This window comes from Malus sylvestris, chromosome 15 (genome assembly GCF_916048215.2).
Source record: "Malus sylvestris chromosome 15, drMalSylv7.2, whole genome shotgun sequence".
Classification (NCBI taxonomy): Eukaryota; Viridiplantae; Streptophyta; class Magnoliopsida; order Rosales; family Rosaceae; genus Malus; species Malus sylvestris.
This window is the reverse complement of record NC_062274.1, coordinates 35,626,482-35,648,544: the sequence shown is the minus strand read 5'-3', so window position 1 is coordinate 35,648,544 and position 22,063 is coordinate 35,626,482. Positions and strand designations below refer to the sequence as shown.

The 22,063-nt window shown below is 37.8% G+C and overlaps 1 protein-coding gene across 2 annotated transcripts; it reads left to right on the top strand.

The window, feature by feature from the left end:
- The first annotated feature begins 12,704 nt into the window (after positions 1-12,704).
- Positions 12,705-20,132, top strand: LOC126604627 (developmentally-regulated G-protein 3). 2 transcript variants are annotated; one of them, XR_007616695.1, is made up of 10 exons: positions 12,705-12,877; positions 13,396-13,449; positions 13,543-13,716; positions 15,626-15,697; positions 15,982-16,041; positions 17,051-17,160; positions 17,829-18,128; positions 18,643-18,838; positions 19,405-19,456; positions 19,604-20,132. XR_007616695.1 is itself a non-coding variant. In XM_050271917.1 (10 exons), exons 1-10 carry the CDS (start codon positions 12,836-12,838, stop codon positions 19,652-19,654), a joined length of 1,107 nt encoding a protein of 368 aa, XP_050127874.1. In that variant the 5' UTR covers positions 12,706-12,835; the 3' UTR covers positions 19,655-20,132. The 2 variants fall into 2 exon arrangements, 1 of the variants encoding a protein (XP_050127874.1); XM_050271917.1 differs by having other exon boundaries at positions 12,706-12,877; positions 18,643-18,834.
- The last annotated feature ends 1,931 nt before the right edge of the window (positions 20,133-22,063 follow it).

Here is a 22,063-nt window from a genome sequence, read left to right as displayed (position 1 = left end):
CGCTCTGGCTGCTTGAGGCTTCTTCCTGGTGCTTCTCGGCCAAGCTCTCCATTTCTTGCTTCCTATCTCTTTCATACACCAACAATCTTTTGATTAACGACCTGACTACAACTATCTGGTCCTTTCTTCTTTGTTCTGACATTACTGGTGTTGGGGAGTTGGGACAATATGGGATTAGTCCCATTCTTCCCTTGTAAGGAACAGCCTTTGTCCCAAAAACTTTTAAGCCGTCACTTTAATCAAGCAACCGTTATCATCAACTCCTGAACACTGGATTTTGTCTCAAAATCCAGGTCTCATAGCTCTCTCATCATGGTGAACTGCCATTTATTGATATAGGGTGGATGGCACCGAGAGACTCTGATGAATCCAATCTCGGCCTAATAAAGCTCCATATGTGGAAGTACTATCCATAATGAAAAAAGCTAATATTATCTGCTTGGAACCCAAGTTAACCTCCAAGGGCAATATCCCATAAGTTTTGGTGTTGGTTCCAGAGAAACTGGAAACTGTTATGTCTTTGGGGATAAAATCCTCCTCACTTCTGCATACCATCTTCATCTGTTTGAAAAGTAACACATTGACTGCGGGTTATCCATCAATCAAAACCCTTTTGAATGGCACTTCCTCCAGATGAGCAATTACATAAATGGGCTTGAGATGGTTGGCCATGGCCAAACCCGGACGACTGAAGACCATCATGTATATGTACACTCTCTTGGGCTATCTCTTTGTGGGCTTGGACAAATCTACTATGCCCAACTCTTTTTTTTCCCACATTTTCAACACTAACATGTGCCATCATAGGTTCTGTTGCTAAGTAGTCACCCTCTATTATGGCAGGTTGATCATGTTCAACACAAAACATGGCAGATAAAACATAGGTCATGTTTACATGGAAGTTGCTAGGTCCGAATAAGTTCTCATTTTTGCCCCCCAATGTGGTTCATGAACTTATCTAACCAGGCTTATCAAGCCTCCTAAGCATGGCAAGCACGCTGCATCCATCGGTCTAGGGATGACATTCCCGCACATCATCACGTGTTGCCTCGGTGTATATGATGTGTCAGGTTTGGGACATTCCCGCCCATGGTGGCGGCGCCTGTGCTTCTTCTGGCAGCATCAGCTCCGGCACCCTCTCTTCCTAAGTTATGCCAAAGTTTAGCATTTGTTCTGGAACCTCGTAAAGAGTATCAACCAACAATGATGCGAGCAACCCCCTCTCAGGTGAGATAGTTCCAAAGCATATTGGTTCTGGGCTCCATCTTGGAGTTGGCATCATCACCATATCCTCTTAAGCTCTCCTTAAGATTTTGTATTTCCCAAGATGAGGGTTTTGCGGCACATGGTCTCTTTCCCCTTCGGTCTTGCTATTAGCATTCTCCATTTCCTTCTTGGTTCTCTAATGGAATTGATTTCTTCTCTCATCGGTACTTTTTCAAACTTTACATTCTCTGAGGTTTCTGAGGCAACGGGGACTTTCAATGAGTTTATGTGGGCTTTATGTTGCCTATAGACTCTCCTAATCATGGAGGCTTACATTTCTTTAACAGGTCTTCCATCATTTCTGACCATATACCATTTCTGCCCCGAGTCAGGCAAGATGTAAAATCCCACATCGACTAATGAAGATGGGGTGATGTGCCTTATATGTACATGCTTCCCTCCTTATAGCACGATGCCTTTTAGGAACTCACTAGCTTCGGATTCTATTAGAACTCCAAAGTTAAGTGAGTTCGAGCAAGAGCAATCTTAGGATATGTGACCTATTGGGAAGTTCTCGTCTGAGCTCCTAGAAACAAAACCGTGAAGGTATGGTCGGGGCCCAATGAAGACAATATCGTGCTACAGCGGAGCTAGTCTAGGATGTGACAAAATGGTATCAGAGTCACTCTATCGTTCGGTGCAGATGTGCCGGCGAGGACGCCGGGTTCCCCTTAAGTGGGGTGGATTGTAAGATCCTACATTGACCAACGAAGATGGGGTAATGTGCCTTATATGTACATGCTCCCCTCCCTATAGCACGAGGCCTTTTGGGGACTCACTGGCTTTGAATTCCATTGGAACTCCAAAGTTAAGCGAGTTCAGAAGAGAGCAATCCTAGGATAGGTGACCCATTAGGAAGTTCTCGTCTGAGTTCCCAGAAACAAAACTGTGAAGGCGTGGCTGGGGCCTAAAGTGGACAATATCGTGCTACGGCAAAGCCAGTCTGGGATGTGACACAAGATTCTTCTTTGTGACTAGATTCATGGTTCACCTCTTAACTCTGACATCTCCACCAGCATAGCTTGGTTGAGGTGGCCTCACATCCACCCATCTTGGCACTTTGGCCTCTCTGTCCTCCACCTTTTCAGAAGCTTCGTAATTTCTGAATACTTCTGATAAACCCTTTGGTTAGCTCCCAACCTTTGGAAAACATTCCTAGAGGTCTCTCTCTCAGCTACCCGTATGACATTTCTACGGGTTTCTTGCTTTTCTTTTTCTTTTCTCTTGATCAGCTCTTGATCAATAATGGTTCCTGACGCTAAGACTTCCAGCTCACACTCACATTGGCATCTATTGCACAATACCACTCATTTGATTATGGTCGTCTTGGGTTTCTCGAGCAACTTTATTGCTCCCTCAGTTGGCCTATCAACTTGCCTTCATTCTGCTTTCACCTCCCAAGTAGCTTTTCTTTTCCCTTCTCAGCCCACATAAGGTTGATCATGTTTATTGGGATTATAGGAAGGGGTCAATGTAAATCATTATGTTGGCCTACGGTTTCTCCAGCAACAACTTTCCCTTTACTATAAGGTCTTATATCAAGTCTCTGAACTAGACACAGTTGATTATAGAGTGATTGAAAGTGTAATACAGCTTGCAATACTTTTTTCCTCTCAACTCTTCAGGCTTGGGCAGCTTTTTAGCGCTGTCGAGCACAATCACCCTTGCCTGAACCAACTCCTCATAGATCTTCGCGGCCTTGGTTAAGTCAAAGGAATAACTCTGGTACTTAGGTGGGGTTTCATGGGGACAAATCCACCATCGTTCGTGACCACTTTCTAGTCCTTCACTGGCTGGACTAACCCTTTTACAGTCAAACGTTTGAAGGGGTAGTCATCTCCGTCGCATACACATCCATTTTCTCTCATTCATGGCCATTATTCTCTTCTGATTCTCATTCAAACTTCACTTGGTGAATAACAGCTTTGTTTTTGTACAAAGGAGGCACCTTAGATAAATGCTTTACTTGTTGTTCCTCTATCAACAGCTTCTCATACTTGGTAGCCACAATTACCAACTCTTGCAGCTCATTGAACTGCACGTCATAAAACTTCTTCCTTAAAGGTAATATCAACGCCTTCTGAGCAATAGATACGAGATGTGCATGATTTATAGGGAACTGGCACCTCATCCTTATCTTCCTGAATTTCATCATGAAGTTTTCTGTAAACTCATGCTCGTACTACTTCACCTCTACAAGGTCATTGATAGACATCTCGGGCTCGACCCTGTAAAACTGCTCATGGAAGGTCATCTCTATTTGCCCCTAGTTGGCAATAGAATTAGAAGGCAACAAAGAATACTATTGAGATGCTAAGCCCACCAAGGAGTTCCTAAACAATCTCAACTTGTAGTTTGGATTGTCTTCAAATGCCACCAGTAATTAGAGAACTTGAAAATGTGATCTCTGGAAGACATATTACCATCTTCTCCTTTGAATGTTGGGAATGCGATCATCTTGAAGTTGACTGGAAAAGGATTCTACTCGTTAACGTACTCAGGATAGGGTTTCTGATAGGTGATCCTAAATAATGGGCAAGCTTGTGGCTGAGCATTCCAGGCTACCATCCTCCTTAACTCGGCTAACTCATCCCTGAGTTGTTGGTGAGCTATATTATCAAGAAAAGTATGAGGGGGTTCCTATTTCGGGCTACAATCATTGCCCGAAAAAGGCTCTTTTCTTGGATCGAGCTTCTTCCACTTGGCATCCCCTCCCTTACTAGCCAATGGTGGTGGCCTATAAGGAAGAAGTTTATCTGGCTTGGTAGGCCCGCCTTTTCCACTAGATTCCTAAATCAATTGGGGCATCCCATACTTCGTTCTTTCTTGACCACCCTGCCCCCTATTATTAAATAGAAATAGTGAAGGGTCAAGCAACTCTACTTTTAGGATTTCCTCCAACACTAGCTCATTGGTGCCAAATTCTTCCTTGTTTTTATCCTTACCATTCTTCTCCTCTAGCAAAAGAAAGAATGGAATAACTGGTTCTTCTTCGAGGCATGCTCCCCTTACATAACCATTTTTTGGAGTAGAATACTCCAGATCTAGTCGTCTCTGCAAACTCCCTATTAAAGAGCAGGGTCTGCTGACTTCTCCCCTGGTTTCCAAGGAAATTTTATCCTTACTTTTTAACACTTGCACCATGGTGGCTTGAAAGTCTTCATTGGTTACCATTCCTCCTGACTTCTCATATGAGGTCGGGCTTCTCAAAACAGCTGGTTCTTGTATGGAAGGAACTTTCTTTGTGCGGTCTGCCATGTTTGATTTTGGTAGAGACTGGGGTAACCTGTACTCTATGTTCCACCTGAAGGTTTTCTCCTTTTTTTCTCTTTCTTGGCATACAATACTAATGTGGTCCCACCGGTCGGGCAAAGATTTCTCCAGAGAAGGCTCATCAGCTCTTAGCACAGCTCCCCAAGGAATTGGCACTTTGGATGTGTAATCAGGCTCTTGCTTGCTGATGTAGTGCAAGAAGAGGATAGAGTTAGTTTTGAAAGGTGCCTTTGTAGGGCCTTAGATGTAGGCCTTGAGGCTCGCAATAAAAACTAACTGAGTGCTAGACGTGCCACTGCTATCTCAGTATAGCAAATGTAGAACAAGTGTATTTAGTTTATTACTTACACCCCAAGTTACCCGGACTTCTTGTTATCAAAGGATTGTCGTAGATGGGTTAAGTCCACATTAAGTTCTTTTTCTTGCCTTATGACCAAGGATTTTCAGTTCATAGTCTTGTATGTTTGAGTAAAGGGAGTCCAAATCCCCTTAAGTCATTTACTTGGTTCTTGATTGGTTTTAAATGAAGGCATATTCATTAAGGTGACCAGATCTAGGCACAAATGAAACTCTTAAAGTATGAAAATAGATGGATATGACTTGAATACATGCTAGAGAATACATTAAGCAGTAGATCTATTAATTTATAAAACAAACAAAGAGCTTTGAGCAAGATTTTACTTTGTCGGGCAAGGTTGAACTTCTTGCAATCACTTCTCTTTTAAGTTTACAGGGTTTATATGCTAAGAAGGGATGGATGGTAAACAAGTTTACACGAGGGAATCGATACTACGCCACTAGGGGTGATAGCAGAGCTTCTAAACTAGACAAAAAATAGCTTTTGTGGGGGATGATTCTGAAAATGATTGAGATATGAGCTGATTACATCTTTTATATGCAAATCTGGCTTGAGAGTAGAGTTTGTATGTTTGTTTGTTTGATTGGTTGAGTGTCTTTATCACTGGGGCCTCTTCTTCCTTTTATAGGCAGATTAACCCGACTGCTATAACTTTGCTTTTGCCCGAAAGCAATTGAAGGGTAGTGAGTCATCATCTTTTTACTTGTATTGCCATTAAAAAATGCTTCTTGGCTAATTATGAGTTAGTCCCCATCACTTGACATTTAAATCATAGGCACATGGCCTATACATTAATGAGAATGTGCCAATTTGTCTCTGGGCCTGATGCTGGGCTTTAGGCAGGTCTTCCTTTAATTGGTGTTTTTGGGCATCCACACACTTACAACTCAAAGTTCAAATATTAACCCAAACAACCATAATGAAAAGAAGAAAAAAAAGAAAATTTTCTTGTGATTTGGAATGAACCTTTCTTAGTGGAAGAAAAGAAATAGCAATGGATTTCTATAGAGCATCCAGGAACAAGAAGGTTCAATTGGATGATGAATTGTTACATGGTCCAAGGAAATCAAAGGCCCGCTTCCATGATTCATCTACATTGAATCTTGATAAGGTTTGTTGGGTTTTTACACCGTAGCAAACAAAGCTTTCGTGGCAGGGTAGTTGTAGCCATGGTTGCACTTGGGTCTACCTAGAAAATCTGAAGAATGGTGGACTGTGCTCTCTCAAGCAGTTCTGCTTCAGTTATCTACTTCAAAATTGATGTTATAACTTCTTTTTTTTTTGAAAGGTGGAGCGTCTGGTGCCAAAATTGGTTTTCATCTGTTTGCAAGAGTTGGTGTTCATCTTGTTGCAAGAGATGGCGATAGCCTTCCAACCACGGAAAACATATAGTTTGTAAATATTTTAGTAAAAAGCACCGTAGTATATTCTTGTCAAGTTTTGGTTAGAATTATAAAAAGTTATAATGGTTGGTTAAAATTCTATTCATGATCCAAAATTTTGGCTATTTTCCTAATTTCCCCGTGTTTTCTGGATGTACATTCTTTCTCCTATGTTGCCTACTTTCATTCTCAGTTATTGAAACAATTTCCTATGGTGAAGATTTTTGGCACATAAGAAAATGTTATTATCCTTACCAAAATGATGTCGTGCCCTACCAGAAACAATTCAAGGCATGGCGGTGCTCCTCGTCTCTCTATTTAATTAGAGCTTCAACGACACAGTCGTAGTCATCATTCTGGGCTTGCTTGCTTCGTCGCGATGTGAAGCTTCAAGTCCACTGCACAGTCTACACTTAACCCAAATAATTTTAAGGATTCTTCACGCCTTTAGTTTATTGGGTAATAAACGATACCGTTTTTGGTGTGTTTAGCTTATCATTATACTCTTTTCTTACGTGGCATATGTCAGTACTAACACAACTAAAATGTGTTTTTATGTTTATTTTTTTACATAGGCTCACCCTTTTTTTACAAGTTATCTAACCAAAAATTAATGTGATATTTACTAAATAGTCATAGTATAATACTTGAGTATTCATCAGAAGTATCTAAATAGTCATAGTATAGGTGGGGAACCCTGCGCCTTGTTAGTGTAATTGTATAAGTACAATTTCATTCACTGAATGGCACAACTTGTCCAACTAGAAATTGACATGTGGCGCAGGGTTCCCCATTTATATGGTCGGCCATGCTCCCTATAAATACCTCATTCTACACACTTCTCAAGTAGTTAAAGTTGATTTTTTTTTTCCAGAGAAACTGACTTGGGAACTGAAAGGGGTGTGCTATCCACACACCTCTTTTAACTTCTCCCACACCCCTTGTTAATTTTTGTCCTTTGATCTTCTTTAATTCATCCGATCCGATGGTCGAAAATTAAAAAGGTATGAGAGAAGTAAAAATGGGTGTGTGGATATTACAACCCAAACTGAAATTCATTGGCCAAACCCCTATTTCCCTGGGCGTGTGGCTTTGGTCGTAACCAAGGTGTTTAATTTGTTTTGTAGGTACAATTTTTGTCGTCGCCATTGATGAGGCTGAGAACCACCACCCCATCTTACAATTTGTAGGTTCTTGAGCAAAACCTTGCCCTTCATTCGTCTATCGGTGCAACGATGGTTGAACGGTCTTTCCAGCGACCTAAGTGTTCTCGATGGTTTTCATCGTCTGCTGACCAGTTCTAGACTCCCGCAAATGTATAAAAATTACTCTCCTCTTTGAAATCTACCTCTTAGTAAATTTTGAGTCATCTTGGTGATTGTTGAAAATTCCAGCAAAGCAAGGCCGCATGCCACCACGTACGGCGACGCGTGGCGGAGGCATTTGACTAGTAACCCGACCTTTTCTTTCTAAGCTAATTGTGATGCTCTAGATTCATATTTCATATTCGTTTGATATATTCCATTCTTTGAGTCTAGTTTTGTAAATGGTCACCAATTGACCTTTGTGGTAAGTGAAGATCCTACCGTTGGATTGTTATGAAATTATATTATGTTGTGCATTTTATTTGAAGATCTTAGAAATTTACAGATCGAAAATCTTATGTATGAATATTCCAGATTGGATTACTAGGTTGTTGCCTTAAACCGATGGTTAACTTTTAGTCAACATGTTTCAAATCAACCTTAATTACTAAGATGAGTATTATTAGAGACCCAATGGAGCTTAGTAGGCCTACTTTGATTAGCATGGTATGTACCACTCAATTTGCATATAAGTGGCACCTTACCGAGATTTAAATGTGTATTGAACTTCTAAAGGAAAGGAAGGATAATGTGTTTGCAAGTATGCAAAGATGAGGCGATGACTATATTAAAAGTATTCTATAGGACTTATCTGCATGACTAGATTTTTTTTTTGTCATGCGAACTTGATAATATATGTTCTCACAACGCAAATCATGGGTGTTGATGTATAATGTATGCACTGTTCTACAAATCGGCCTAGGCAGCTGCCCATATACTAGGCGATGGAGGACCGATGCAATTTAGGCCAAAACTGACAGAAAAATCAGGTAAGGGTTAGGTGGCTGCCTAGGCGACTAGACAGGTTAGATGAGTTAAGCGGTGGCTAGGCGATTTTATTGTTTTTAATTTTTTTAATTAACTTAAAAGGTTTTCTAACCTCCTAAAAAAGAACCTAGATAACGAATTAGTGAATTTTCAATTTTGGTTTTTGTTTTAGGTCTTTCTTATTTTTACTGCATTAATTTGTGATGATGGCAATGCCATGATGACTTAAGTTTTAAGTTTTAACTTTCCCAAATTCTCAATACAAGTATATTTTTATTTTTTAGAGTGTAAGTAGGCACTTATTTATATGTTATATAATAAATTTAATTAAATTCGCCTAGTCCATCTAAGTCATCATGGCATTGCCATGATGACTTAAGTTTTAAGTTTTAACTTTCCCAAATTCTCAATACAAGTATATTTTTATTTTTTAGAGTGTAAGTAGGCACTTATTTATATGTTATATAATAAATTTAATTAAATTCGCCTAGTCCGTCTAAGTCCTTGACTAGGCCCCACCTAGCCGCCTAGGGGCTAGGCCCTAGCCCACTGCCCGACTAGCGCCTAGCGTCTTTTAGAACATTAGATGTATGATGTATGGATATGTTGTATGATGGGTGATGATCGACTACACTATGTAAGTCACATCCCGACCCGGGCCCCCACCACATCCTAGGCTCGACTTCACCGTAACACGATATTGTCTGCTTTGGGCCCCGACTACGCCCTCACGGTTTTGTTTTTGGGAAATCACACGAGAACTTTCCAGTGGATCACCCATCATGGGATTGCTCTCGCGCGAACTTACTTAACTTCGGAGTTCCGACGGAACCCGAAGCTAGTGAGCTCTCAAAAGGCCTTGTGCTAGGTAAAGATGAGAATATACATATAAGGCTTACATGATCCACTTCCCTGGGCGATGTGGGATGTCACAATGTAGCAGTGTGGTACATGGAAGGTCTTGCTTGGTTAATCTGCAAAACGGGACAATACGCATTATATGGTAATCCACAATGAGTGACCATTACCTATTATTATAGGAAATGGTCATGCTTAGTTAATTCTCATTGGGGGACCACATTATTAGATTATGATTATGGTTGGTTCTGCTTAGTTAATCCGCAATGGGGAACCATATGCATTCTAGGGGTGATCATACTTGATATATCTGCGATGAGTGATCACTACCTAGTAATATAAGATATGATCCTGATTAGTTAATCCGCATTTAGGTGGGGGGGGGGACCACACTATTAGATGAATGTTTTTTGTTCTACTTGGTTACTCTGCATTAGGGGACTATATATATTTTAGGGTGATCATGCTTGGTATATCGACAATAAGTAATCATTGCCTACCTTGGTTAATCTGCATTGTGTAAGGAGTATTTGTGCTTGGCAAATCCACAATGGGCGACCACTTTCTAGTTGAATTTCGTTGAATGGTCCGGAATCTCTTTCTCTGTTCAGTTTCGTTGAGTGGTATATAATTCCTTTCCTTATTTGGTTTCATTGCATTGGTTTGGAACCGTAGATCCTTGTGCATAGAAGTTGCTCAAGTTTATACTGGTTTTGTCACTTAAGGTTACAATGTTGGAGATTTGGATTTCAAGTAGGGAAATACGGCAAACCTTACAAAGGTCGGCTTTATTAAACATATTGAAGTGATATATGATCTCAGTGGTTGATTAACATAGTTTAATGTTAATATTATACACCTTTTATTCTTTGGATTAATTATTTATTGTGGTTGTGGAATTGTTGTCAAGTATTCTGGTTGTTAAATGGTTGCGTTAAGTTTTCTAGAATCTAGTGAGTCGTGCTTGTTGAGTTTCATTGAGTGATTCTGGAACTCTATGTTTCTTGCCAATTAATGCCTTGAGAAATTATAGAGTTTAAGAGAAAGGTGAACTACGAATGGTTTGATCTCATCTTTTGGGTATGTACGCAATCTAACACAAATGTTAGATGCATCCATAACATAAAAGAAAACAATTTCGCCTTGTTAAACTAATGTTTCATTTTAGTCATGTCTTGGTAGCTATCCGTGTTGGTGGTACAGTTATGCCTTGATATCATGTGTCAGTTTTGGAGGTATCTTGGGATCGTGGCGTGATAGAAAAAGTTAAGGAACAAAAGCAAGGACCATTCTCTAGCAAAAAAAGGCTCAACACCTAAGACATTCACCAATTTCTCAGTTTCCGATCCACCACATTCTCTCCGACTTTGTTCAAGCTACCACCACCCATAAAGGAAAACATCATCAGACTGGTCAAATAAAGTACATGCATTTCATCATGGTCTAGGTCATAATACTAGTTGTTGCATAAAATGGAAGAAGTACCTTGAGAAGCTAACAAAGAAAGGTAGGTGCACCAAGCACCTAAGGGAATGATTGGTATGTGATTTGAGTCTAAAGTTTTTAAAAAGCCCAACATTATCAAGGCCTAATCCCGAAGTGACCAGAAATCCCGAAAAAAATTTAGGCATCCTAAAATTCGGGAATCTTGAGTGTTTGGTTTGATTTCGGGATATAAAATCTCATCTCGAAATATTTTGATTTTGGGATTCAGGTTGAGAGTTTCGGTTCGAGATCCCGACCGAAACCACCCCTAGATATATTAACAATGAGGAGTATAAGCATACATAATATTTTAGGAGGGTAATGCTATGAAGACCAAAATTTTAAACCAAGTTTGCAAACCAAATGATAGGAAATAAGGTACGTTAATCAACGCTTAACTAATAATCCAATAATCAACAACCACATCATTTGGTTTGCAAATATGGTCCCCTAGCATTATCCATTTTAGAGAAATGCTATTCATACACCCATTTTGACTTCCCACACATCCCTCTCAATTTTTGGGTCTCGCATCGAATGAATTGAAGAATATCAACGGCCAAAAAATAACAAGGGTATGTGAAATTATCACTTTTTTTTTGGTACAAAGACAAAGCTTCATTGCCAACAAAACGAAATTTACAAAGCAGAGGTCCCAAACAAATATACAAAGAAAATGTGGGCCTGCAAAACAAACACCAAGAGCCTAACCAATAGATTGGGTTCACAAATAGAAACAAACCAACAGAGAGAGAAAACCATAGCCTTCACTGCATCACCTTTCGATCAGCACGAGCCATCGACCTCATCGATCACCATAAATCTGGTTAAACAACGCCATAGAGATGGAAGGAAGGAAGGCTCCATCATCTAGCAAATAAACCTTCTCCGATTGCAGCCACCAAGTAGAAAAAATCAAAGAAGATAGTGGAAACCCATTTGCGACATTGCTAACGAAAGCAGACCAAGAGAAGGAGGTGGTGCGAGCACTCGAGCCGGTGTAAACTCTTGAACTTTACACACCTTCTTGATGTACTGCAACATATTGCCGTTAAAAGTGATTGCAAATCGAAGTTGGTATAATATTGATGAAGGATGGAGCTAAATCATAAAAGATTAAGAAGGATAGAGAAGGGCCTTGAAGATGGAGGGGTAAGCATGGATTAGAGAAAAGATAGGAATGGTTCTAAGGACATTGGTGAGCAAGACCAACAACTTGTGGGGTGGACAGAACACACTGGTGGGAAAGGATAGTAGGGGGAAACTAGTAGCAGAAGGTAAGGAAGAGAACAAAAAGCATAAATAAAGGACTGCCACCAACCTTAGGAACATAGAAAGTTGCCAAGTTTTGTATCAACTCTAACTATCCATATTTTATCTTGTTTGATATGATTATGTGTCATACACACCTGTAATTGCATGCAAACATACTCGTCTCTATAGATTAATTAGAAGTATACACAAATACATAACAGTTTTTTATTTTTATTTATTTTTAAATGAATGTTAATACATAATAATTTGAAAATTTCTAAGATCTTGCAAAATACAGGAAATCTGAATTATGTTATGAAACTTCGAGATAATACTGATTTCAAAAAAAGCTGAATATTCTAACATTGGTGCTAAAGTTTGATCCCCATTTTTTGGGATTGGCATTAGAAACCTCCTATCCAATTCGATAAAAAAAATCACCCTTAGGAACAGCCATGCTTATGTGCTGCATTTTCTAATCCCTTATATTTAGTTTTTTATGATCGCAACATATCTAATTCCTTGAAATTTGGAAGTTGCTAACCTACAAGCATATGCATGAAATTTTGTCTCAAAAATTTTGGAAGTCGCACGTAACACATGAGTTGTAATTTCTCGTGTGGACCGCGCGAAAAGGCTAGTTGGAGGGTAAAATGGGACTCTACAAAATATTCATAAACGGGTTAGACTAGGACGCGCCCTAACCCTATTTACTTCTGGTACCTTCTGCTCTCTCTCTCTCTCTCTCTCTCGGAGAAGCATTTGAGCAGAATCCATTACAGGCCGACTAAACCTTTCCTCTGTTTCGGAGCTAGCGTGCTTCAACAATGGCGACTCTGATGCAGAAAATCAAGGATATCGAAGATGAGGTACTTTTGCCTGCAACCCCAATACCCTCTCTTCTACTTTCTCTGCCAACGACAAACCCTAAATTAATTTAGGGAAGATTGAATACTTTATGTATAGCCTTATCACATGTTAGATGCTTAGGGTTTCAATGTTTTTTTTTTTTTTGGCAGTTCCTTTTATTCGGTTTCGAGTAATTAACAAAAAAGTTGAATAAAATGTAACTTAGAAGAGGAAAACAAAATTTGTCAAGTAAAAATTTTGTTATAGCATTACCAACTCAACTCTCTCCAATCAAGGAAAACATAATTTGAAAATTTAATTTATTATCTTGTTTTTGTAGACCTGTATGATTAACATGTAAAGTTTAGTTTTATGGAATAGTTATAGGTCCAGATTTTGGTAAATTTGATTTCTTGTTTTTTCAATTAGCCGTTGAAATGCGTTTATTGTGTTGGAGGGGGTGTTTCTGGCATCTGGATATGTCAGATTCTTTGAGTAGTAACAGGAATTTTAATATTTCTTTACTTATTAATTGCAGATGGCTAGGACTCAAAAGAACAAAGCTACTGCCCATCACTTGGGTTTGCTGAAGGTGAGTTATATTCTTTTTCATTGTAATGTTCGTCAATATATTGCCATGCATGGTCAAATTTTTTGACAATAGTGATCTATCAATTTTTGCTAGGCTAAACTTGCAAAGCTAAGGAGAGATCTACTTGAGCCTCCATCAAAAGGCGGTGGCGGTGCTGGTGAAGGTTTTGATGTCACTAAAAGCGGAGATGCAAGAGTTGGTTTGGTGGGTTTCCCTTCAGTTGGGAAATCTACACTGCTGAATAAATTAACTGGGACCTTTTCAGAGGTAGAGAACTCTCCATTTATCTCATTTCACACATGATCTATGCAAGGCAAATAAATTTTTTATTTGAAGAGAGACAAAATTATTTCCCAGAGATTCGTTATGTTAGGCATGAAAGCATGTAGAGTTTGATTGAGATCACTTATTATGTTTAAATGTGGGTCTCCAATATTAAGCCGACTTTGATCTTCTAACAATCTGTGCAGTCTACTGGGACTCATTGCCTGGTCTCCCAGAGATTCTTTAGAACCGGTTTCTGTCTGTATAGAGATCTTATATACTGTGGAAATTCGTCATCACAAATGTAAAAGTTTATTTTAAGTGATGCTATTTGTAAAATATTAGCTGAATTTTCTTCTCTTAGATGGATTAACTTAATGGGGAATTCAGGTCTGCACTAAAACTAATTGAACATAGTGATAAGCCCTCTTTCAACCTTTGATCTATTTATTCCACAACTTGGCTCATGGACCATACAATTTGCTCTACTCTGATTGATGTTGTTAGAACATGATGACCTGAGATTGTATAGTGGAATGAGACATATGATTTATGTCCAGTGGGAAAGTTCTGCTTTGCTTACCTTCATCTTAACTTTTGTATATACAAGTGACCCTATAGTTTATTTTTAATATGTAAATGTGTATATTTAGCTGCCTTAGAGTATACATGGATAAGGAAAAATGACATCCCAAAATTCAGAGGAAACTGAAGGCACGAAGATGCCAAAAAGTAACACACTACCCTACCCCATAACCTACCTCCTCCCTAGATTTTTCGAAAGTCAAGTTTCATTCCATTCACACTGCCCAAAAAGCAGCCAGCCCACAACTCCAAGAAATTTTCTCTCCACTTCTCCAAAAGCATAGTGTTTCTCAACAAGCATGGAAATGCAAAGTATAGAAATCACATGTTACACAATCAATTTCTGTTGAAGCTTTAGAGTGGTATAACAATGAAAAAATAGGTGGTCAACAAGTGCAACCTCATTCTTGTAAATAAGGTCAATAGGAAGATAAGCAAACATAAGGCCTCCTCTGGACTATGTCACAAGTATTGACTTTGTCATGAGCTCTAATCCAATCTAGAGCTAGATGATCGTGGGAGAGGGTGAAGTTTTTGTCGTCCCTTTGGTCTTCAGTTACATCAGAAGTCAGACATCTTACATTCTTCTTTCCTTCTAGTTGTTTTTTTTTCCCTTGTAATCAGTTGTACTTTTTTATCAGTGGACCTCCTTGTTCACTAATTTTTTGTACCTTTGTTTGGTTGAAAGGAGCTATTTTCAAGCAAAGAGAATGGAGAGACAGCTCCCCTGCCTCCAGATTATTTAAACTTCTCTGGAAAAGAAAGTTCTTACTGGTTGGAAAAGGATTCAACAGAGATTGACAAATTGGCAGTTTAGAGTCCTGAATCCGTTATGGCGTAGAAATTATATGAATTGGTTACTTTTGGATCATCAATCCTCCTAGAACCTAATATTAATGCAGAAATGATAGAAACAATTGATCCTACCTGTAGCCTCAACCACAATATTAGGGCCCCACCCATTTACAGGTTCCTGATATTCTCTTTGGTCTGATGTTTTCCAAGCTTTATATTGCACTGAAACTCCAGGGAACTGTCTGGGAATGGAGGATTGTATTGAAATCCTTTCAAAATTTGATTTGTACCTTCTGTATGAAAACGTTGGGGTTGGGGGTTTCAAGATTCCCTTGTATGCTTCTAATGTCTATGTGTGTGATAAGACCTAAATTCTTGATTGCTATGTGAAACCTGAATGTTATTATTGTTATTCTTTCCTTTGTTGTGCAGCCATGCAATAAAATGTAGGCTGCCTACTAAGATATATGCTATCATTGCTAAGAAAATTCTTGATATTTTTTTAAGACCACCTAATGGGTGTTGTGTACAGGTTGCTTCCTATGAATTCACTACTTTAACGTGCATACCAGGAGTGATTGTGTATCGAGGTGCGAAAATTCAGGTATTATACTATTTTGCTTTGTTTGTTACATTTGCTTATATAATTGGAATTTTTATAATTTAGTTGGTGGTTACAGTTTTGTGTTTTTTTAGATTTGGAATTCTTGTTGACTATTCTTGTTGACTATTCTTGTACGTATGTCTGTTTGTTTGTGCGTTTGTGTTTTATAAGCTCTTTCCTGATAAAGAGAAGTTTTTGATATACTCAAAATAGCTGTTCTAGATTTATGATCCATTTGCTCCCTTACCATAAATATTTTTTAATTGTCGCACTTCAATTTGCAGTTGTTAGATCTCCCTGGAATTATTGAGGGTGCTAAGGATGGAAAGGGTAGAGGAAGACAGGTAAAATGTGATATTTGTTTCTCATTGTGCTACCGTAACATGCTGATTTATTTAAGTGCACTTATTTCTGATACTCTTTTTTGTTTTTGATGTCTGCATTCCGATGTTGAATCGTAGAACCCGTATAATAACATTTCTCCTTTGTCTTTTTGATAACCAATACTCATTTAAACCTTTTATAACTTCAGTCGTTATCTTTAACATCATCCTGTGTATTTCCTTCATCCTTCCTCACTTCTTTCACATCTTCCTCCTCTTCTCTCCTTCTCCCCTCTTCCCTGTCAGTTTTCCATTAAACAAATTAGAAAAAGAATAAAAGTGTGTTACCAAACAGGCCCATATTTTTATTTATTTTGTTTGAACTTTCTGTTTTCTTTCTCTTCAAGCCTCTCACATAATTGTCTTCTGTTTTCTAGCCAAACCATACAGTGTGTATATATGCTTTAATAGCGTGTCCATGTCCATGCAAAGTAGGCTATAATTTTCAAGGCCGCTGGACAAGACCTGAACAAGGGTGTTTTCTATGAATATAGATTCTTGCCCTAAGAAGCTCTGTTTTCCTTGCAAGAAATTTATACACTATGTTGTTAGATAGACTAAACAACTTTCAAATAATTAGATGACCAATATTGCACCATTGCGTGGATTTACAAGTGTTCTGATGGTTTTTTATCATGTAAGTGTATGGAATGGCTTCCAGAAAGATAGGTTTGCATAAAAATGACCTTGGGTAGTTTATAAAGATCTGGACTAACATACTTTTGCAAAAGGACTTTCCTTTTATGTTATGAACCTTTTCTAGTAGTGAAACATGCTTGAGGTATATTTTCCTTTTGGCTGTGATTAATGTTGTTATAATTTGTTTGATATGTCGCACTAATGAAGGCTTGAGATATGTCAGAGATTGTTGGAATACAGAAAATGAGTTGTTCTTCTTCCCTTTTTTCTCTGTGCTTGGGTGTTCGTTATATGCTTTTAGATTCACTTATTGAACTTTCATGGCATCCAGGTTATCAGCACTGCTAGGACATGCAATTGCATTTTAATTGTTCTTGATGCAATAAAGCCAATAACTCACAAGCGTCTAATTGAAAAAGAGCTCGAGGGATTTGGCATAAGGTCAGCTATAGCTTTGTTTCTGATCCCTATAGCTTTGTTTCTGATCACTATAGCTTTGTTATTTAGTTACTTCAGTTTAGCTGATCTTAAGGCCATTTATGCATTGGTCAGTATGCATGCTTTCAGAAGTTCTCCTTTTCGTTTGCATAATTTGAATCTGCTGGATTTTCAAAATTTGGTTGTACCTTTGCTCTACGTTTTGTTTACATCATATAAACTCTTTTCGCAAGCCTTTACGTGATACTGATTCAACATTTTTTTAATATAAAAATAAAAATTTGATTGAAATATTCCTAGGATCTACATTTCTGTGGATGATGTGTTGTTGAATTTAGCTGGTAAAGGCTTGTCTGGACTTGAAACCTTTTTCATAATGCTTCTTCAAAGCTTTTTTCCCCTTTGGTAAACGTCAGAGGCTATTAATTCTTCCTTTTATCAAATATGGATTGTTTTGCTGCAAACACCATGCCTAGTGAGTTAGTTGACAAAACCTATAAGTTACATGCTTGTGACAATTTATTCAAGTGTCCACGTTTTTTTTATGTGTATATGAGTGTATCTAGATGTATGTGCATGTGATCTTTCTCACATTGTCTAGACTCTTTGCTCGTACATTCTCTTCCTAGATAGTTTATACTTATAATTAGCTAAATGCTTATTGTGAGCAGGTTAAACAAGGAACCACCTAACCTTACATTCCGGAAGAAAGATAAAGGTGGTATCAATTTCACTTCAACGGTTACAAACACACATCTGGATCTTGAAACTGTGAAGGCAATATGCAGTGAATACAGAATTCACAATGCTGATATCACTCTTAGGTTTGATGCAACTGCCGATGATCTCATTGATGTTATTGAAGGCAGTAGGATATATATGCCTTGCATCTATGTTGTGAACAAGATTGATCAGATTACACTTGAAGAGCTTGAGATTTTGGATAAACTTCCTCACTACTGTCCTGTCAGGTAATCTTTTATTTAATACCATAGTTTATAGTTTCAATCTGGATTATTGTTGCAAAATCTTGGTTATTTGAAATTTTTGGATGTTCCATCTACCTCTCTTTAGAGAACTTGAACTTCAGTGTTTGACAGCTCTACAATGCATCAGTTATCAGGAGTTTCTATAGAAAACATTGTAATTGAAGCACATGAAAAACATTGTAATTCTGAATAGTGCTTAATTAAACACCAGACTCGGTGTTAAAACAGTTTGCAGTTACACAGCATGGCAAAATGAATAAATTTCAATAATAGTGCACAGCTTCTAGTCATTGATCCAGTTGGAGTTGGATTGTGTAGCGCCCATGAATCATTGTTTAGATTTGTTTTTCCTTGGAAATATTTGTTATTATATTAATGCTTCTATTTCTTTTTAACTTTTCTTCATTTTCTGGTATAGTTTGGCTGGCATATAATTTCTGAAATTATTGTTTAGTAGTTTTGTTAACTTGTGCAATTTTCCATGGCTAATCTGCAGTGCTCACCTGGAGTGGAACCTTGATGGTTTGCTGGAGAAAATATGGGAGTATCTTAATTTAACTCGCATATATACAAAACCTAAAGGGATGAATCCAGACTATGAAGACCCTGTGATCCTATCATCTAAGACAAGGACCGTTGAGGATTTCTGCGAACGGATTCATAAAGATTTTATTAAACAATTTAAGTAGTAAGTACCTCTCTTAAATTTTCTTAATGTTGAACCATTTAATATTTAATTGTTTTTTTAAATGATATCAAGCACTCTGAAAACTGGGAAAGGTACTCTAGGCACTTGTCTCAACAGCTGTGCAAAATTAGAGCTTTAAGTAAATATAGGCTTCCACGTTCTTTGGAAGTTTCAACTCAATGGTACTTCTGGACATTAAAAGACTCTTCATCTTTTTCTGATTTGAAAATGATAACACCAACTTCTGGGGAAAGGAAAAAGGTGCTTGTGTCAACTTCCGTGCTAAGTTAAAGCTTTAAGGTGGACACAGATTTTATGTTTGCATCATAGTTTTAATTGGGTGGCGGTATGTTACTTTTTGGACATTGAAGTATTTTTCATCCATCTTCAAATATATAGCAGTTCAGAATCTGTTTCTTTCCTTTCTTTCTTTAGTGGTTCAAAATCTGGCATTTGTTTATTCCCCTGTAAATCTGGTTGCTATACTTGGGACGTGTCCCGCGGACACTTTTATATGGCTCATTGTTTCATTTAAAGTTAACTTTGGTGTTTTTTTTTTTTTTTTTGCAGTGCTCTTGTTTGGGGGTCAAGCGCGAAGCACAAGCCCCAAAGAGTTGGCAAGGTTGGTTAGTTTTATTTATTTATTTTTGAATATTAAATATATGCTACACCATGGTCATCTCTTCCACGTGCGACTACTTGATTTATTTCTATTAATGGACGTTGACTGTGTTAATTAAGATGCATATTTGCTGCTTTGACACAACAGGAACATCTGCTTGAAGACGAAGATGTTGTTCAGATTATCAAAAAGGTGTGATTTGGTGAATATCAGGATGTCATGTACGAGAGGTAAAGCATTTTGAGATGAAGCTTTTCTTTTCTCCCGACTGGATTGTTTGTATTTTGTAGACCATACAGCACCTCCTCCGGTGTCTGCTTATTGGGGGTGTAAGGCTAGGCAGAACTTGAGGCAGTTTGATATTTAATATCATACTGCACGTCGTCATAAAATTTATTTAGTTTGTAGTATAAAAAGTATCATCCATCACAAAGAAAGTTGTTTTTTAAAGAAAGTAACGGAAGTGAGATGCTCCAGGCGTGAGGTTACATCGAATTGTGGATTACTGCATGAGCGTAATGCCGTAAATAGTAGTAGAGCCTAACGCCTGGGAGGATCGCTTCTATTTTGGGCTCGGTTTATTTCCCTTGCTTTAGCTATTTAGATAAGTTGTCTAATTTTTGCAAGTCCAAAGAGCTCAAGAAATGGGATAAGGAAGCTCTTATTTTATGGTCAAGTTTTGTGTTCTTGGTTTACTGCGATCACAATGTGCGCTACATTTGGTTGGGGTAGATAATGATGGATTAGTTCAGTTTAAGAAATGAAGGGGAAGGGGGTGAAAGTTGATGAGCAGACAGAAGTCACAAGACGAATGCAAGGAAGTGAAAAAAAAATACATAATATATAATGGGGTGTGCTATGCACATACTTTATTGTACTTCTCATACGTTCTTTTTAAATTTTTTGATCTTTTTCAATTCATCTGATCTAATGGTTGAAAATTAGAAGGATGTGTAAGAAGTAAAAGGTGGTATGTGGATATTACACACCTATATAATAACCAAACTGTCTATTTTTCAAGTTTTAGTTCATAAATCATTTAAAATTGTTAGCCAATTCGTAAATGATTGAGACACCTAATTGTGGTAAAACAAGTTGACTAATATAGTGTAAAAACACTAACATTTCATTAAAAGAATCAAGTGGCCAAAAGTAAGGGTGGGTTCGGTTTCATTTGCTTCGGTTTTTTGCCAAAATCGAAATCGAACCAAAATTTTGATTCCTCAACAAAAAGTGACTTTCTATTGCTACTTTTAGACCCAAATATCTCACAAATGGATAAAAAGGACAATGTCAGCACTTCGAAAATGATGAAAAGTGGTATTGAGTGGGCTCAACAAAAGAAGAAAAGTAAATGTAGTTCATGCAATAAGTTAGTACGACATGATACAAGAACTTGCGCATCGAATCTGAAAAGAAGAAAGATCGAATCAACTAAAGAATGTATGTCAAATTAACTTTTTTTTATTGATATTTTCCAATGTCAGGTTACCTATTTGTGTATAATATTTTTTTTTTGTTATTTGCAATCTATCAAGGAATGAGGAACAAGAAGACTTGGGCGAAAATATGTGGAGAGTGATGATGTTTAAGTTTTGTAGGATAGAATGTCACTGAGTTGTGCTATTTTGTTGCAGTTTTCACTTTTCATAGTTTCTAAAATTGGTTTTATTTTGTTAAAGTTTATGCTAACAGTGTCTTGGAATTGGTTATGTTTTATTAACATTATTGAGACCTGAAAAAGTCGATTTCCGTGAAGCCTTATGAGAAAGAGAGAGAGATTTGATTTTTTTTTTTTATAACCAAAATGCGAAATAAGAATGTTGATGCACAAAATCAATGAGACTTTAGAACAACGTAAAGTGTCAAGTTTTTTACCTTCGCTCAGTTGCTCCGGTCACCTAGTGATGATGATGTGTAAAGAGATAGAGATGGGGAAGCAAACACAAGATGTACGTGGTTCATCCTAAGCTTGGCTACATCCATGGAGTAGAGGAGTTCTTATTAATAGTGAAAGATTTACACAAATACATAGGTTCAAGCATAATCATCATTAGTGAGTTATAATGGCTAGTTTAAGTACAATAATGACATTAGGGATTAAGTGTAGGAGAATGGTCTCCTTTTATAGTTGAGGAGAGTCTTTAGCTTTTGTTGTTGGTCGATGTGGGACTCTATGAGTTTTATTTTGACGTTGACATGTGTCGCGCTGTGATTGGCCTCCTGGTTGGAGGGAAACTCTTGTGCTTCGGCAGGGGTACCTTAGCATGAACCCCTTAATGGGTCCTTGAAGGTATGACATTGACCGGTGCTAGGTAGTTTCGGGATTAGTCAAGTATGGTACAAACAAAGAATTTTACCATACTTCTATAATCCACTATAAAAAAGAACATTGGAAATATTGGAAATTCATAATAAAATCACAAAACTTATTTTAATTTATAATTTGTATAGAAAGCAAAAATCCATGATAGTTGTTGGGGGTGAAATTGGTACGAGGCGGAATATCCTGAAATTAAAAATCCATATATGTGCTTGTCTGACTAGTCAAAGCACCAAACAACTAAGATCAAATATGTTAGTTTGTTAACAACAGAAGTAGTCAAT